The following is a 20,288-nucleotide window of genomic DNA, read 5'->3' on the forward strand; positions in this document are numbered from 1 at the left end:
GTGTTCTTGAATTCATTCCATACATCTACATAGCTCGAAATCACTCTAACAAGACATAAAACATACAATAAGTGCAAAACACTATCAATTAAAGTTCAAAACAAATAAAGTGCAGTGAATTAGAGTGCAATAAGCGACTAAAATACGAGATTATAGACTACCATCAGTGCTTAATATGATAAGGAGGTTATTTTATGAGTTATTTTAGTCGTATGATAGTCGTGTGTTAAGTTTTGAAGTCAAGCGAGTTGTGGAACAAAAGTTGGCAGAGGTCATCACAAGTTACATTCATAAGGTGTTGAAAACTAGGTCAAATGTACTTGAGCATTTCTCCCAGTATACTTGGAATTAACGCATTAAATCTGTCATCAATATGACATTGGAGTAGAGAGATATTATTATTTTTGTGAGACTGCACAAACTAGTAGGTGACAAGTAGGTGCATTACCTACTTGCTTAAATGAAGGGACATAATAAATCCCCAAAAAGGGGCAGATTGAGGGCGGCCAAGGGTCCCTTTATATGGGATGCTTATCTCACATTTTCAACATAAACTCATGAGCAAAACATAGGAGAAAACCCCTGCAACTCCTCCCCCAAAAATCCCACACAAACCCTAGGTGATTTCGGGTGATACGAAGCGATTCTAGTACCAAAAAACCCGGACAACTTGCTAATTTCCCTTTCTCCTTCTTGTATCTGCATCGGGGGATTGATTTTGGATGAAGAAGGACTAGGTTTCGTGGGTTCTACTTGTTCCAAGGTAAGTTTATGTCGCTCTTTCCAACATCTAAGCTTCAACGAGTTGTAGCTCGATCGTAAAGACTAGAACTTGCGAGTTTCAAAAGAGTAGTATGTTGTTTGTTGTGGCATCACTGTTGGCTGGTTGTGAACTTAATTTTAAGTTGAATTCATGGCTGTTTTATATGAGAACTTTGTTGCTTTCATTTAAATTTTTCTACTGCACTTCTTCTTTTTGTCAGCTTCCTTATTGCCTTTCTTCTTCTTATCAATATCATTCTTTAGCTGCTCCCCACTTTCTTTTTCAAGTTCCATATCATTTTGGACTGGGGTGTGATTTTTCAATACTTTCCCACTTCTCAGAGTTACAGCATTCACTATTTCTTTGGGATTTCTCTCAGTATCAGCCGGCAGAGTTCCTGGAATCCTCTCAGACAAAAGAGTGGCTAGTTGCCCAACTTGTCTTTCCATGTTTTGAAACCAAGTACCTATTTCTTTGATAGCTGCTCCATGTTCCCGTATAGCTGCACTATGAGTTTCAAGCCTCTCATCAGTTTTCAGAATAAAGGACTTCATTAGATCTTCTGGGCCAGGCTGATTAGACTGTTGAGGCTGAAACTGCTGCCTCTGCTGATTTTGGAAGACGAGAGCTCCTTTGTCACGCCCCAACCTCGGGAAGCATGACCGGCGCTCAACCGAGTGAACCCGGTCAAGCAAGCTTGTTAGATACTTTCTACCCAACTCACCCATTATCAAGAGAAGACATAATTTCATTAATTAGACAGTATGAAGATCATATATATAATACTAAACCGTCTCATTGGTTACATAATTTTTACGTTTCAAGATACACACATTCTTATGATTTGAGTAGAATAAGAGATCAAAATACAACATATTCTGTTTGACTTTTCTAGCACCCATGTACAAACCACATAGTGTCTACAGAGCCTCAAAAAGATACAATATAGTGTTATGATAGTGCCGTCAACAAGGCCCCGGCTATACCTTGGGACGTGATAATAATATGAACAAAAGGTACAATACGTGACCCCGGGATGAAGTGGGGCTCACCAAGTCTGCCGGGAAGAGGATGTACCACTATCGCTGATCAACACTGCCTGCTATGGAATCACCTGCATCCATTTAAAGATGCAGCTCCCCCGGCAAAAGGGACATTAGTACTGTCGAATAGTACTAGTATGTAAAACTAAACACCATCTCAATAGAATGAATAATAATACAAGGGGGAACGATGAAGAATTCAATAAGAGCTTCAAACAATACTAAAACATCAAGTAAGGATCACATAAGTTCTCAAGTCAATTTCCATGTTATTAGGTTGGGTGATATTTAGTGCCAATATGCCATAATTAACAATACCACCGTATTCTTACACGGAGTCCGATCATGACCCGATCGGCTAGTTTGTCTCATTTGAGACATCAACCATAACAACAATTTCATTATAATTTCCAGCACAGTCACCACCATGTGTGCGGCATGGCGTCTAATCATGGCCCGATCGGCTAGGCCGTCTCACCCAAGACATTACCTTTTTCAGTCAATCATCTCACATCATACTTCTTTCATATCCTATTGATTCATTAGCACTAGTGGCCACAATTATAAAGTCATTCTTGGCACTTGGCCGTATTTCATAATTCCAGTTCCCCTTTCCACATTCAAACATTATTATCATTAACAACAACAATAAGGCTTCCCATTCAAGACATTAAATTCACATATGAGCAATTTGGGAATCTTAGGCAGATAGAGGCTTTTCATACAATTTGGCATAACAACCTTTATTCGATCTTGACATAAAGTCTTAACACTTCTAACACATTTTCCACTTCTTGAACACGTCCTCAAATGGCAAGATGATATGATGAAGCATTTAGAATAAATATTGAACATACAACCTTCAACACAAACATATTAGGAATAGCCAATTCTATAATAATTAATTTGGGACTTACACCAATTACATGAACACCGTGGAATTCGATTCTAAAAAGAAGGGGGTTTAGCCAACATACCTCAATTGAGCTTCCTTAAACTCTAAAATGATCTGGAATTCTTAGCAACTTTAATCTATTTTAGAAATATAACAAATTGAACCAAAAATTAGGAGGATGATCATGGTTCTAGCTCATTTGAGTATTTTATCAAACATTAGGTGTGCATTATGGTTTCAAGGTCCTTTTATGGAGGAATCCATCATCCCACAGCCGACTCTTTATCATTTTTAGCTCACAACCTTCCCACATTGTTTGATAACACATGCATGCAAGATAACAACCCCCACACCCAATAATTGTCTTTCTAATTATCCCCATTTTTAGTAGATTTTCGAAATTAAGAGCTAGGGAATAGATTCTTACCTTTAGGATGAAGACTTCTTTGTTAATCCTCAACAATTGAGAAAGAATTGATGGACAATAGGTTGAAGGTTACTCCCCCACTCTAAGAACTCTTTCTCACTCTAAGAATATCAGAAATATGCTCAAATTGGACTATGGCATATGTTTTAACAAAATAGGGTCGGGTTTAAAAACCCCAAAATAAAGCTCTGGAACAGGGTATGCGGTCGCATATGCGATCGTATAATGCTTATGCGGTCCGCAGAAGAGGCCGTATAATTGCCCTCTAGAACTGGGCAAATCTGACTCGGTGTGCGGTCATTATGCGGCCCGCAGACCTGTTCTACGGTCGCATACTGCGCCGCAAAATCTCCCTCCAAAAAATGTTAAAGCTGGATATGCGATCAGAGTGCGGCCCGCAAAATAGTTTTGCGGTCGCATAATGGGTCGCTAAAATGACATCAAAAATGGCCCAAAAGACTGTCTCACTCTGCGACAATTATGCGGTCTGCAGAGTGATTCTGTGGCCGCATAGTGGTCCGCATAAGTGCATTTCTTCTATCCAACGTTTTCCTTTACTTTCCAGTGCATTGCTCAACCCAAACAGTCCAAGGCATGGAACAATCCTCAAACACGTAATCCCAGTTCGGCACCACGAAATATTATTTTTCCTTTGCAAAATCTTACAGGGCCTTACATCCTTGTCCCTGAAGTCTAGAGGTATTTTGTTGCCAAGAATTAGTAGTACCTCCAGGTGAACTCCATGAAAAAATGGGGTGCCTCTGACCCATTGCATTATAATTTAACATAGTCTAGAGAAACTCTCCACTCAATCCTCGGCAATCCCAGCATCTCCAACATCACAGTCTTAGCGTGATAATCTAGAACAGCATGACATGGAGACATCCAATCCATACCCAAGATCACGTCAAAATCAACCATGCTAAGCAATAAGAGATCAAATCTGGTATCTAGACTCCCAATGGCCACTACACACGACCGATATACACGGTCCACAATGATAGTATCGCCCACTGGCATAGAGACATGAACATATGAGACTATGTACTCACGGGGCATATCCAAATGATGAGCAAAATACAATGATACATATGAATAAGTGTAACCAGGGTCAAATAGTATAGAGGCCTCTCTATGGAAAACTGAGACAATACCTGTGATCACTACGTCTGAAGCAACTGGCATGAATAGCATAGAATCGAGCTTGACCGTCGCCTGATCGGCCTCCCCCTCTAGGGCGACCCATGACTGACTAAGCTCCACCCCGAGCTGGCTGAGCGGGTAGTGAAGTAATGGGAGCCGAAGTCGTAGGCTGACTCCTCTGCTGAGATGGACCTCCCATAAGGTGGGGACAATAACTCTTGATGTGACCCATATCTCCACACACGTAACAACCCCTCCTTGCGAATGGCGGTGGGGATTAGAGAGAGCCTCGAGAACTAGGATACCCGTTAGAATAACCCGGCGCATTAGCCCTGAACTAAAGGTGCATGGGATAAACTCTAAGCTGGTAGGGCACTGAGAGATGACTGGCTTTGATGATAACTATATGAACCATGGCTGGATAATGCACCACGGTGAACTAGAGGACCCGTTTGAGCGTGCTTGTAAGGTCGACCCCTGCCGTGGTAAAACTAACCCCCCTGAAGGAAAACCGCTGAAATCACCTAATCCACGAGGCCTCTTCGCCTCCCTCTCACCCCGCTCCTTAATGCGGACCATCTCTATCTGCCGAGAAATGTCAACAACCTCATCAAAAGTAGCACCAAATACCCTCTCCTTAGTCATAAGCAACCGCAACTGATATGTCAGGCCATCGACGAACCTCCTAATGCTCTCCCTTTCAGTGGGAACTAGCCAAAGTATGTGACGATCCAAATAAGAAAACCTCATCTGGTACTGCATCACAAACATGCCATCCTGACAAAGTTGCCCAAACTGTCTACGCAGCTCCTTTCTGTGAGACTGCGGCATGAACTTCTCCAAGAAGAGAACATAGAACTCCTGCCATGGAAGTGGTGCTGCACCGACCGACCCGCGCCTCTCATAAGCCTCCCACCATCTAAAGGCAACCCCAGAAAAGTGAAAAGTAGTGAACGAGACCCCACTGGTTTCCAGAATACCCGTTGTCCGAAGCATCCTCTCGCACCTATCCAGAAAGCCCTGAGCATCCTCTGACTCAGCACTGATAAATGATAGAGGTCGAAGCCTCCCAAATCTCTCAAGTCTTCTCTACTAATCGTCTGCCATAACGGGGACTATCGGGGCCTGAGCAGCTGTAGCTGGCAAGGCTGGTAATGCTCCCAGTATCTGAAGTCCCTGCACTACCTAATCTGGAGGACAGGAAACAGGGGTATGAGTACCTCCCCCGGCCTGAGAAGTGGCAGGTGCGGCCTGAGCTGAAACCATATGAGCAAGGCCCGTGCAAACTGTCAATATCTGGGCCAAAGCCTCCTGAAGGCTTGAAATCATAATGGGCACAGCTGGTGCCTGAGCTGGTCCTAGTTGGTGGTACTGGTGGTTATCCGTCCTGCCCAGTAGTACGTGTCCTCACCATCTGTAAGAGAATAGAATAACAGAAATATAGTTACCGAAACCAACAATCCGCACGACAAGAATACAAGAATGTGAAATTTCCTAAGGGTTCGACAGCCTCTGGAAGATAAGTACAGAGGTCTCCGTACCCATCCACAAGATTCTACTAAACCTTCTCATGACTCCTGAGACCTATGTAACATAGGTTCTGATACCAACTTGTCACGACCCAAAATTTAAAACAAGCTCTGGTGCCTATCGTGGATCTAGGCAAAATTTACATAGGCTATGTAACATAGGCTCTGGTGCCTATCGTGGATCTAGGAAAGCCACTACTCAACTATCTTAACACAGTAAAAATTTAAAAAATTGATGGAAGCAATTAATATTTATGAAAAACCTTTTGGGAACAGAAATAAACCCACAACACGATACAATCTATCCCAAAATCGGGGTGTCACCGAGTACATGAGCATCTATGTCTAAATATAGTCTACTATAATGTCTAAGGAGTAAAAACTGAAGTACAAATAAAGATAATGAAGGAGAGTCAAAGCCTGCGAATGCCATGCAACTACCTCGATAGTCTTCGAGATCCTGTCTCCTCAATCAGCAGCCGTCATAAATAGAAGTACCTAGATCTGCACACGAGGTGTAGGATGTAGTAAGAGTACAACTAACTTATTAAGTAACAAACCCAAACTGTGATCTGAAAGTAGTGACGATCTCAACTGGCACAATTCAATAGAGAAAATAACAGTGCAGAAATATAGACATGCTCTCAAGTTCGATAGATATCTTAAGACAGTAAAATGGATCAATCTGAATGATATGCAAAATACAACTCCTCTACTTCTACCATGTCAATGCAAATGCTGTATGTGATGCACCATGCCGACAGCCTCATGTGCTTACACTCTCAAATGCTCAATCACTCGGTACTGTATATGGCCTAGACGACCCAGGGAAGATCCATCCCCGAATATATACATCACTGACCATCAGTCACCAAATTCGGAGTAGGGCAAATCCAGCATGTCGAGAAGATCCATCTCCAGGTATAAAATAATTCGGACAAGATCCATGTCCAGGAAAGATCCATCCCTCAGTAATTTCAGCCGCGCTCACTGGGGGTGTGTGCAGACTCTGGAGGGGCTTCTACAGCCCAAGCGCTATCACAAATCAGTATAATCATTGCGGCGTGCAGTTTGATCCCATAACTTTCACTCATAGTCAGGCTCTCGACCTCACTCAGCCAGAAATCTCTCCAGTCTCACTCAGGGGCTCACAATGTCATTAAAACTAGCCCGAAATAATTATATGATGTATCAACAAATAACCAGAGACATGAATATGATTGAGTATGAAATATCAATGAAATTAGTAAGATGACAGTAGGAAACGACCACTATGGGTCCTAACAGTACCGGCATAAAGCCTACACATGATATCTAGCATGAGTGACAGTTCAATTACTTTATCACATGATGAAAACACGGATATCAACAAGATAGAACCACTATACGGTGCCATGGAGTCAACCAGGTCATAATTCTCATGGTGCACGCCCGCACGCCCATCACTTGGCATGTGCGTCACCTCAATACCAATCACATAACACTTAATTCGGGGTTTCGAACCCTCAGAACCAAGTTTGAATGTGTTACTTACCTCAATCCGGTCTAAAATCTACTCCAAAATTCCCTTGCCCCTTAAATCGGTCTCCAAACGTCCCGAATCTAGCCACAAGCAGTACAATACAATCAATATAGGCTAAAGGAATCAATTCCACAAGAAAAATACAAAATTATAGCCAAAATCTGAAATCGGCCCAAACCCATCCCCCGAGCCCACTTCTTGAAATCTGACAAAAGTCATAAAATATGAAAGCCCATTCACTCACGAGTCTAACCATACCAAATTTACCAAAATCCAACACCAAATGGTCATTCAAATCCCAAAAGTTCATTCTCTAAATCCCTAGCCTCAAACCCCAAAATTACACATCACAAAACACACCATCTAGGTGAAAAATCAGTGGGGATACATAATTATTGAAGAAAAATGGACACAAGGATCTTACCTTAAGAATTCCTCTTGAAAATCCCTCTCAAAATCTCAAAAATCCGAGCTGAAAATGTTGAAATGAAGCCAAAATTGTAAAGTCTCGCAGTTATTGACTCTGTCGAGGCCTTCCGCACATGCGGCAACTTGGACGCTTCTGCGGTCTCGCAGGTGCGCCCCCATAGCCCGCTTCTGCGCCAAACTCCGCACCTGCGCCCCATTTTTCTGCACCAGCGCACTCGCTTCTGCGAGACCAATCTCCGCTTCTACGGAGTCAAGCTTCAAGGCCAAATCCACTTCTGCGGCCCTTCTTCCATAACTGCGGTCGCGCAGATGGGGGAACACCATCGCACTTGCGACCTTCTGGTGCTTCACTTCCTTGGCTGCTTCTGCGCCTTACCTCCCGTTTCTGCGGGCATGCACCTGCGGTTCCCACTCCACAGGTGCACACCAGCAGTGGAAAACTTTTAGCAAGCCTACAACTTCAAAACATGATCTGTTGGCCACCCGAAATCAACCCGAGGCCTCCCAGGACCTCAACCAAACATACCGGCAAGTCTTATATTCCTATAAGAACTTAGTCGAATTCTCAAACCATCTCAAACAACATCAAAAACACGAATTATACACCGATTCAAGCCTAATAAACTTCAAATTTTCCAAATTCTACAAACGACGCCGAAGCCTATCAAATCACGTCTGATTGGCCTCAAATTTTGCACACAAGTCACAAATGACCCCACAAACCTACTGCAACTTCCGGAATCGGAATCCGACCCCGATATAAAAAAGTCCACTACATGTCAAACTTTCCAAAATTCCCACTTTCACAATTTCAAGCCTAATTCTTTTCCCGACCTCCAAATCACAATCCGGACACGCTTCTAAGTCCAGAATCACCCAACGGAGCTAATAGACTAAGGTTTCCAACTTAAGCTTTCAATTAAGAGACTAAGTTTTCTCAATTCACCCTGAATTCACTCAAGACCCGAACGAACTAACCCGATAAGTCATATAACAACTATAAAGCACAAAAGAGGCAGAAAATGGGGTAACGGGGCTACAACCTTCAAAACGACCAGTTGGGTCGTTACATCCTCCCCCTTTTAAACAAACGTTCATCCCTGAACGGGTCTAGAAATATACTTAGAGTCTCAAATAGGCATGGATATCTGCTCCGCATCTTTCTCTAAGGACCCACAAGATTACTTGGATCGTTACCATGAGGTGTTGCATAACATGGGCATTGTTGAGACCAATCGGGTTGACTTTGCAATGTTCTAGATGACCTGTTCTGCCAAGAGGTGGAAGCAGGATTTTGAGCAGAGCAGACCAGTTGGTTTACCTTCACTTACGTGGGATTAATTTTTGTAGCTATTTCTAGAGAAGTTTATTCATTTCACTCTGGGGGGGAGGGGGGTATCGCAGGCAGTTTGAGTGCCTTCAGCATGGAAGCATGCCCGTCACCCAGTACGAGACCAGATTTGTGGACCTAGCCCGTCATGCAACTATTTTTATTCCCACTGATAGAGAGAGGGTGAGGAGGTTTATTGATGGTCTTACCTTCGGCATCAGGCTTCATATGTCCAAGGAGGCGGGGGATGATATTTCTTTCTAGAGGGCAATAGAGATTGCTAGACGGATCGAGATGGTTCATGATCAAGATAGAGGGGTGACATCTGAGAAGAGGCCCTGTCATTTCAGTGGCTTCAGGGGTTCTTCATCTAGAGGCACGGGATCTTTGGGTAGAGGCCATCCTCATAGGCCGATTCAGTCAGCTCTTTAGGTAGCCCACGGTGCTTCAGACGGTCGTGGTTTTTATATGTCTAGTCTTGAGCAACTAGCATTCAATGCACATTCAGCTACTATTATTGCACCACCACTTCAGAATTACTACGGTGGATACCCGGGTTATCAAGGTCATTCTTAGCTTCAACAGCCTCAACAGCCGAGGGAGTGCTTTGATTGTCAGGGCACTAGTCACATCATGAAGTATGGACCTACATTGATGAGCAGTTGACCTTAGCAGGGTTCTCATGCAATTATGCCAGCACCGGTTGCTTCACCGCCTTCATAACCAGCTAGAACAGGGGGTCAGGTTGCTAGAGGTGGAGGTCAGAGTGGTGGTGCCAAGCCCCATTTTTATGCATTTCCAGCTAGACCTGAGTCAGAGTCATCTGACGCCATCAACACTTGTATTATTCAAATTTTCCATAGAGATGTTTCAGTTCTATTTCATCCGAGCTCTAGTCATTCCTATGTGTCATCCTTTTTGATTCATATCTGATTATGCCTCGTGATTCTTGGATTTCTTCTATATATGTGTCCACGCTTGCGGGAGATTCTAGTGTTATAGATTATGTTTATCGCTCGTGTATTATGTCTATCGGGATACTTGAGACTAGTGTAGATCTCCAACTTCTTGATATGGCTGCCACCTTATCACGCCATATTTAACTGTCACGCCAAGACGATGGCCTTAGCTATGACAGGGTTGCCTCGATTAGAGTGGAGGGGAGGTCCTAGCATTCTACCAGTAGAGTTATTTCTTATGTGAGATAGCTTGGTGTATTGTCGAGAAGGGATGTCTAGCATATTGGGCCTATATGATCCTAGTGCGGAAGTTCCTTCCATGGATTTAGTACTAGTTGTGTGTGAGTTTCCATAGATGTTTCCTACAAATCTGCAGGGGATGCCACCCGACAGAGATATCGACTTCTGTATTGACTTGGATCCAGGCACTGGGGCATTTCTATTCCAATATACCGTATGGCCCCACTTGAGTTGAAGGAATTGAAGAAGCAATTGCAGATTTTGCTTGATAAAGGATTCATTAGACCTAGTGTCTCGCCATGGGGTGCACTAGTGTTATTTGTGAAGAAGAATGATGGTTCGATGAGGATATGTATAGATTATCTGCAGTTGAATAAAGTCACTATCAAGAACAATTTTTTTGCCAAGGATTGATGAATTATTTGATCAGCTTCAGGGTGCCAAAGTGTTTTCGAAGATTGATTTGAGATATGGCTACCATCAGTTGAAGATTAGTGCATCAGATGTCCCTAAGAAAGCTTTTCAAACTCGGAATGGGCATTATGAGTTCCTAGTGATGTCATTTGGATTGACAAATGCCCCAGCTACATTAATGGACTTGATGAATCGGGTATTTAAGCCTTATTTGGATTCTTTTATGATCGCCTTCATTGATGATATTTTGATCTACACTTGTGGTCGAGAGGAACATGAGGAACATCTTCGAATTGTACTTCAGACTCTAAGAGATAGTCAGTTATATACAAGGTTCTCAAAGTGTGAGTGTAGGTTAGATTCGGTTACTTTTTTGGGGCATGTTGTATCTGCCGAGGGCATTGAAGTGGATCATAAGAAGATTGAGGCAGTTCAAAACTGGCCAAGACCTACTTCAGCTACAGAGATTTGGAGCATCCTAGGTTTGGTGGGTTATTATTGCCGGTTCATGGAGGAGTTTTCATCTATCGGAACCCCCATTCACCTGATTAACCTAGAACGGTGCCCTATTCAGGTGGTCTGATATGTGTGAGTTGAGCTTTCAGAAGCTCAAGACTACTTTGACTACAGCTCCGATGTTGGTATTGCCTGCGGGTTCGACAACCTATACTATATATTATGATGCATCGCATAATAGGCTTGGTGCAGTATTAATGCAGGATGGTAGGGTGATTGTGTACGCGTCTCGACAATTGAAGGTTCATTACTTAGAGTTGGCATCTATTGTTCATGCATTGAAGATTTGGAGGCATTACCTCTACAATGTGTCGTGTGAGGTATTCATAGATCATCAAAGTCTACAATACTAGTTTAAGCAAAAGGATATCAACATGAAGCAGCAGAGGTGGTTAGAGCTGTTAAAAGACTACGATATCACCATTTTGAACCATCCCGGAAAGGCCAATGTGGTGGCCGATGCCTTGAGTAGAAAGGCTCTGGGTAGGGGTATCCTTGCATATATTCTTGTTGGTGAGAGACCACTAGCATCAGATGTTCAGGCCTTGGCCAATCAGTTCATGAGGTTAGATGTTTCGGAGCCTAGTCAGGCTCTTGCTTACATGGTTTCTCAGTCTTATATGTATAAGCACATCAGAGAGCGTCAGTATGACGACCTCCATTTGCTTGTCCTTAAGGACACGGTGCTGCACAGTGATGCAAAGAAGGTTTCTTGTGGAGATGATGGGGTGTTGCGAATGTAGGCTCAGATTTGTGTGCCCAATGTGGATGGGCTTCGTGAGTTTATTCTTGAGGAGGCTCACAGTTTGTGGTATTCCATTCATTTCGGTGCTGCCAACATGTATCATGATTTGAGGCAGCATTATTAGTAGAGACGAATGAAGAGAGATATAGTAGAGTTTGTGGCTAGGTGTTTGAATTGCCAGCAGGTGAAGTACGAACATCAGATACCTGGCAGTTTGCTTCAGAGACTTGAGATTCCCGAGTGGAAATGTGAGCGCATTACCATGGATTTTGTTCTTGGGCTCCCACAGACATATAAGAAATTTGACGCAGTATGGATCATTGTGGATAGGTTTACCAAATTAGTGCATTTCATTCCGGTGGCGGCTACTAATTATTCAGAGTGGCTGGCTGATATCTATATCGGGGAGAATGACCGCCTTCATGGTGTGCCAGTGTCCATTATTTCTGATCGGGGCACGTATTTCACATCACATTTCTAGAGTGTCATACAACATGATCTAGGCACACAGGTTGAGTTGAGCACATCATTTCACCCCAGATAGACAGGCATTTCGTGCGCACCATTCAGATATTGGAGGATATGCTTTGTGCTTTTGTTATGGATTTTGGGGGTTTTTGGGATCAAATCTTGCAGCTTGCAGAGTTTGCCTACAAAAAAAACTACCAATCAACTATTCCGATGGCTCCTTATGAGGCCTTATATGGGAGGCAGTATCATTTTCCAGTTGGTTGGTTTGAGCTGTGAGAGGCTTAGAGAGAGGGTTTTGCTCTGGGTTTCACCCATGAAGGGTGTGATGAGGTTCGGGAAGAAGGGCAAATTGATCCCAAGGTATATTAGACCCTTTGAGATCCTTGAGAGAGTTGGTGAGGTAGCCTATAAGCTTGCATTGCCACCTAGCATATCAGCAATTCACCTGGTGTTCCATGTTTCCATGCTTCGTAAGTATCACGGTGTCCCATCCCATGTATTAGATTTTAGCTTAGTCCAATTAGATAAGGGTTTGACTTATGAGGAGGAACTGGTGGCTATTCTAGCATGGCAGGTCCGAAAGTTGAGATCTGAGAGTTATCCTTCTATTAGAGTGCAGTGGAGAGGTCAGCTGATTGAGGTAGCCACGTGGGAACCCGAGTCCAATATGCTGAGTAGATACCCCCACATTTTCACCAGTCCAGGTACTTTTCTATGTTCGTTCGAGGACGAACGTTTCATTTCGAGGTGAAGAATGTGACAAGTTGAAAGGTTATTTTGAGTATTAGCCCTTATTTCCATGTTTTAAAACCTGTATTAGCTCTGTTTGTTGTTTGTTGGTTTGCGTGCGTGGTCCATGTCGCTTTTTGAAAAGCTTTTATGTGAAAATTTGAAAAAAAAACATGATTTTTGGCTTTAAAAACAGCTTGAGTTGACCACTATGAAAATTTCGTGAAAACGACTTCAGATTGGTGTTTTGACGATCCTGGTAGGTTCGTGTCAAGATTTTGGACTTGGGCGTATGCCCGGAATTGAATTCGGAAGTCCCTAACTTAATTTGACGTGATTTGTTGAAAACTAGTAACTTGAAGGTTTAAAGATTTCCTAGATTTGACTGTAGGTTGACTTTATTGCTACCGAGTTTGGATTTCAGTTCAGGAACTTGGCATAGGTTCATTTTACTATTTAAAACTTATCTGCAAATTTTGGTGCAAAACGAAGTTGCTTGGATAGGATTCGGACGCTTGGTTGTGAATTTGGAAGTTCTTGAGTTTCTTTGAAAACTTCATGCATTTTTATGACTGATTCATAGTTCTAGGTGTTATTTTGGTATTTTGATCACGCGAGTGAGTTCGTATGATGTTGTTACACTTCTGTGCATGTTTAGTTTGGGCCCGAGTGGCTCAGATGTGTTTCGCACAGGCTACATGTCATTCTTTGGACTTAGAATTGCAGGCTTCAGCTATTTGCTGGTGTTCTAATGCAGATCTCGCATTTGCGAGCAAGCCCTGGGATTGGGTAACCTCGCATTTGCAAGGAAAAGGTTCGCAATTGCGAACAACACAAGATCACTTATGTAATCACTTGGTCGCATTTGCGATACCTGGCAAAATAGGAGTTCTTCCAAATTTCGAAGGTATTGGCCGTATTTGCGAAGGCTGGTTATTCGTATTTGCGATTAATTTGTCACATTCGCAACTTCTATTCTTCTAAGACAGGGTTCGCATTTGTGACCCTTTTCTCGCATTTGCGTTGTTCGCAATTGCAAACAAGACTTCGCATTTACAACATCTGCAGCTTGGCAAAAGAGGGGGAAATTAGGACTTGGCTCATTTTACACCATTTATCAAGCCTAAACGCTCTAGAGGCAATTTTACAAGAGATGTTTCTCCCCGAAATTCATTGATAAGTGACTTTAATCCAGTTCTTTTCAATTCCCCATTTCTATTCATGAGATTGCAACATCAAATTTAGGATTTTCATGGTAGAAATTAGGGATTTGGGTAGAAATTGGGGATTTTGTAAAAATTGAGATTGAGACCTCGAATTGGGGTCGAATTTTGAAATAAATCACATGACCATGCTCGGGGTTGAATTGGTAATCGGGATTTGGTCCGAACCTCGAGTTTTGACCAAGCGAGCCCGGGGTTGACTTTTGTGGACTTTTAAAAAAAATGATCAAAATTGAACCTCTTTATTAATGGGTCATTTCTAAAGCTTATTTTGAATCGGTTGATCGATAATTTGCTAGATTTGGTTAGTTTGGAGGCTTGTTCGAAAGGCAAGGTCGTGGTTGGTTGATTGCTTTGATTCGCAGAGTGAGGTAAGTGTTGTGTCTAACCTTAACTTGAGGAAATTAGGAATCCTTAAACTATGTGTGATGTGAATTATGTGGGAAAATGACGTATATGCGAGGTGACGAGTGTATATACGCCGTCATGATATTTGTTTCCATGTTTTCGTTTATTTCATGATATATCTTGCTTCATGCCTTAATTGTTACAATTTGTATTTGGCTTCTAGGCCATAATTGTTACTTGTCATTTAATTATTATTGTACTAAATTGTCTATCCCTTCCATGTCTCCATGTTTATTTTCTACTTATCTCTACCTCCTTTACTTGCATAACTAAATTGTCACATGCCTTAATTGTCTTATTGTTTTTGTAATATTGTTTGCTTCCTATAATGTGGTTTAACTTGCGTGAGTTGTTTAGCTGATAGATACCGATGAATTTATAAAGTTGAGACTTCAAGTTGTTAGAGATTCTTTGATTATTATGTGGTTCTTTATTGCCTTGTACATTTACCCTCTTGATGTAGAAATTCATGTATATTAGGTTGTTGAATTGTTTATGTTGATTGAAATTTTTTGGGGAGCGGGTTGCACGCCACAACCGAAATTTAAAGGTAATGAATTAAAATGGTGGAATTAGGATGGATTATGATATTGACAGATAATGATATGATGGGATCGGTTTGCGCACCGCAACGGATTATATTTGTAGTATTGTTGGAATTGCCTCGGTATTGTGAACTGAGAATGCGAGACTTGCTATTCTGGACTCTCTAGTAGTTGAATTTTGAGTTCATTTTCATGAGTTAACTGCTTTTCTTGCATTTCATGTTTTTCTGTTATTATTATTATTGCGTACAGGTTATTGTAAGTGGCCCTCCTTACACATAAAGAGTACATGGAGTCGGTTGCACTCATATTATACTTTGCACATCTTGTGCAGATACCTGAGTTGGTTCTAACAACGCTTAGTAAGAATGCCCAGATCCAGTTGCTTGTGGTGACTTGAGGTATAGTTACACGGCGTCCATAGCCCTGAAGTCCCCTTCTATGTCATCATTGCTATTTATTTTGATTCAAAGAATTTTTTTTCTTCATACTATTATCTGTAGTACTCTAGACGGTCATGTATTCATGACTCCCGTTTCTGGGATTGTATTTGGATTACGTCGTTCAATAGTTTATCACCTTATTTCAGACTATTCGGTTGTTATTGTTATCATTTGATTTGAATTGTTAAAACTGATTAATAAATATAGCTAACGTTGACATTCCTAGCAAGTGAAATGTTAGGCGCCATCACGGTCCCAATGGTGGCAAATTTCGTGCCGTGATAAAATATGACATAAATAATGACTAAAAACATGATATAAAGTGATATGTCACACAATAATCTTGATATTGATTCACAGGAACAATACTCCCAAAACACGATGAAACTGAGTCATAAGCTCTACAGAACCAAAATCTCTAGTACAACAATGTCTGATAATAGGATAAACAGAAATAAGGAAATGGAGGAAGGTGATTCCGAGGCCTGTGAGCGTCGGGAGGTGTACCTTGAAGTCTCTGGAAGTAATTGAATGATCACTATCGTCCGACACGAGTAGATATGCCTGGATCTGCATAAAAATGTGCAGAAGCATAGCATGAGTAACCACAACGGTACCTAGTAAGTATCAAGCCTAACCGCAGTAGAGTAGGGATGAGGCCAGATCATGACACCTACTAGGATAAGAAAACTGAATAGAGTATAGCATACTCTAATAATGGAAATTGAGGGTGTAAATGAAAGATAAGCATTTCAATAATGTAAGCTAACAACAGAAATTTATGCGGTAAAGGCAACAAGTAGTGAACACATGATGAAACAACAAGTAGTCAAATACGGAGAATTGCAAGTAAGACAATGGAAAAAACAACAAGAACTGCTCAACCAACAAGCCATTTTAACATAGGATGTACAACATGAACCACAAGCGAGGTACCACACCTCATAATCTCATTTCACAATCGCAATCACAATCGTTCCTTATATCACCACATTAGCCTTGCATTTATTTTTAAAAAGCATTTTCCTGAAATAGCTACACACATTTAGTCCCCTTATCTAGTCGCATGGCTTCAAGTAATTCCCATACTAGCAACATACGTATAAATCTCACCTTATCCCACAACATGCATATCAACCCCTATCCTCATACCACCGCATGTGTATCAATATCAAATCACAATAATCAACTCGCACCACATGTGTCCATATACCACAACATTTGCAAAAATTAACAATACCAATGTTACCACAACATATAGTCCATGGCTCAATCCCAATGTGTACAAGCATCTCAATAATAACACAATGAATGAGGAATACTCAACAAGGAAAGATATCTCAACAATTAACAACTTCAACCTCACTGTGATAATGGCTTTCGCAACTTCAACATCAATAACCCAAGAAGAAGATATTCCACGAAATAACAACTTCAAATAAGAGTAATTCAACAGTAAAGGAGTAACAAGACAATAAGAGAGGTAGCAACTACAAGTAAAATATATGAAATCAATTACAACAACAAAGGATAGACCAAATGCTAACAACGTCAATTAGAGCATATGAGAGGAAATTTAATAATGAAAGATGTAACATGTTTTAATAAATTCAATTAAATACCTGGAAGAAGTGTAAAAGTCTAAATCGGTAAAAATAGCACATATAGCCCGTGTACACACTCGTCGCCTTGTGTACACGTCTTCCACATAGTACAATTAACACAAACAACCCAAATCCTAAAGGGTAGTTCCCCTACGCAAAGGTAGGGAAGATACTTAACTCAAGTAGGCCAAATCAACCCTCGAAAATAGCTTTTCCCCTAAAATTCGCTTCCACACGGCTCAAATCTAACCGAAAGTTACTTAGTAACATCAAACAATACAAGAGAAGCCAATTACAATAGATAAAGATATGATCTCTACAAAATTCCCCAAAAGTCAACCCTGGAGCCCACGACTACCTATAACCCCACGAGCCCATATATGAGTTTTGTTTTAAAATCCGAGTTCAAATCTACTCTTAAAACTCAAATCTACATTTTTCAAAACTCAAAAATATCCCCGAATTTCCTCTCTGATTCTCACAAATTTGATGTTAAATCTAAGATATAATCATGAAATATTGTTGGAAAGTGAATAGAATCACTTACCCAATGTTTGTAGATGAAATCCCCTCCTACCGAGTCGATGGTTCTAAAATGAGAAATAATGATATGAAATCCCGACTCCCAACCCTTTTGTTTAGCTGAAGATGTCGCAATTACGTTTGCTGGCAGCCTAAGTGGGAAGTCGCAAATGCGACATATGCTTTGTAATTGTGACGCCTGCTCCCTTCCCAAATGCGACTAAAATGTCACAAATGCGAACCTACCCATAATGGCATACACTTCGCAATTGCAAGTGAGAAATCACAGTTGAGATACCTGACCTTCACCTGTTCGCTGCTCGTAATTGCGACATCAGATGCATCAACACACCAGCAACCTGTTTCAGTTCAAAATCATTCTAAAACACATCCGAGCCCTCGAGACTCCAAACCAACCATCCACACAAGTCTCAAAATATCATACAGACTCTCTTGCTCGATAAAAACACAAAAATAACATATAGAACTATGAATCGGACATCAAAATGCACGAATTTCAAATGAAAACTCAAGAACCTCTAGAATTGTAACCAAGCATCTGAATCCTATCATATAAAATATAAATGATACCAAAATTTGCAGACAAGTTCCAAATACAAAAAAGGGCCTATTCCAAGTCCCAAAATAAAATTCCTAACCCTATAGCCAAACAGATAACCTACGATCAAACTTGGAAGAACTTCTAATCCTCAGATTGCCAACTTTTGGCAAAATAACAAAAATCAAACTATGGATCTCCGAATTCAATTCCAGTCATACGCCCAAGTCCAAAATCACGATACGAACCTATCAGAGCCATCAAAACACCATTCAGTGTTATTTTCAGAAAAGTCAAACTTCGGTCAACATTTCTAACTTAGGATTCAAAACCAAGACTCAAACGATCCAAATCAACCCAAAACCTTCCCGAGCAAAACTAATGAACCTCGCAAGTCATAAAACCACAAATACACATGTCTGAAGCATAAAAGGGAGAATCGGGGCTCATATACACAAACAAATTGTCGGTTCGTTACACACTCGCACAACAAAGACCTCGTACCACAACGAATACTACAACTGCACGGAAAATACCTCGTGCCACAACCGCACAACAAAGACCTAGTGCCACAGTATGTACAACAACCACACGACAAAGACTTCATGCCAAAATATATAATAGTGCCATAACTTCACGGTAAAAGCCTCATGTCACAATATATACCAGTACCACAACCGCACGGCAAAGACCTCGTGGCATAATATATACCACAACCCGTGTCAGTTATCAATAACATGTTCAAGAGAAATTGATCAAGAATCAAATAAAGTAATACATGATAACAACTCCCCTTTATTTCAATTTGTTATATTACCAAAAACTCAATAGAATATTAGATAACAACTCCATCTAGATTAATTCACCTTGGCAACCAAATCATCAAATAAATGATAGAGACACAAATTAGCACGTTAGAAACAACACAACCAAACACATAGAAATGCGTTACACACACAAAAAGTCATACCACCACACAAACCTCACTAATAGAATGCCCCCATGAAATAACATGTTATCCCCACATAGACCCCTTGTCTCGCCGCCTGCTCCATAATAAAGTAAATGCCAGACTTATCTGGCCACACGCGCATCAACAATTATCCCACCTTGTCTTGCCACATGCGCAAACCCGATATATATATATATATATATATATATATATATATATATATATATATATATATATATATAGCCCTCCTTTTCTCGTCGCATGTGCAATATCAATAATAATAATAGCACGACAGAAACCTGCTCAACAAGTCCATGTGTGCCAAAATCATAATAACAACACAACATACGAACAATTGTCATCAATACATCAACTCACAAATTTGCCAACGTGATGCACATGGACAATTAATAAGGGAAAGAAAATGGGTGTTCAACATTTAACATGAATTCAGCTATCCCAAATAGCAGCAATTTCACAAACGCCCAACTTTGCTAATTAAGGAAATAAAATCCTAAAACATGATCTCTAACATGGAATATAAACTCATGTAATCCTTTGATGTTACTGCTACATTGTCTCATTCCTTCTTCTTGTGCCGACGGTCTATCAAAAAAAGCATCTCTCCTCCTCTGAAATAAGGGTAAGATCTGCATACACACTACCCACCCTATACCCCACTTGTGAGATTTCACTGGGTTGTTGTTGTTGAAATCAACCACAATAAAAACATGTGGAGTAGGGATCTCATAATCGAAACAGGCAATAAGAGCACCCTCGGGTCATATCCGATCATAACCAACATATATACGCTCGTGTACACACTCGCCACCGTATGTACACGTTGTTAACATAGTACAAACAGTGCAAATAGACA

At 41.1% G+C, this 20,288-nt stretch overlaps 2 protein-coding genes across 2 annotated transcripts; one reads left to right on the forward strand and one right to left on the reverse strand.

Moving 5' to 3' along the window:
• Window positions 1-4,673: 4,673 nt before the first annotated feature.
• Window positions 4,674-5,267, reverse strand: LOC138892354 (uncharacterized). The gene has a single exon (XM_070176062.1). The coding sequence runs from the start codon at window positions 5,265-5,267 to the stop codon at window positions 4,674-4,676; it is 594 nt and encodes a 197-aa protein (XP_070032163.1).
• A 6,317-nt stretch (window positions 5,268-11,584) lies between these two features.
• LOC138892355 (uncharacterized) lies at window positions 11,585-11,953 on the forward strand. Its single transcript, XM_070176063.1, has one exon. It carries the CDS (start codon window positions 11,585-11,587, stop codon window positions 11,951-11,953), a length of 369 nt encoding a protein of 122 aa, XP_070032164.1.
• Window positions 11,954-20,288: the final 8,335 nt, after the last annotated feature.

Source organism: Nicotiana tomentosiformis, chromosome 5 (assembly GCF_000390325.3).
Source record: "Nicotiana tomentosiformis chromosome 5, ASM39032v3, whole genome shotgun sequence".
In the NCBI taxonomy this organism is placed as follows: Eukaryota; Viridiplantae; Streptophyta; class Magnoliopsida; order Solanales; family Solanaceae; genus Nicotiana; species Nicotiana tomentosiformis.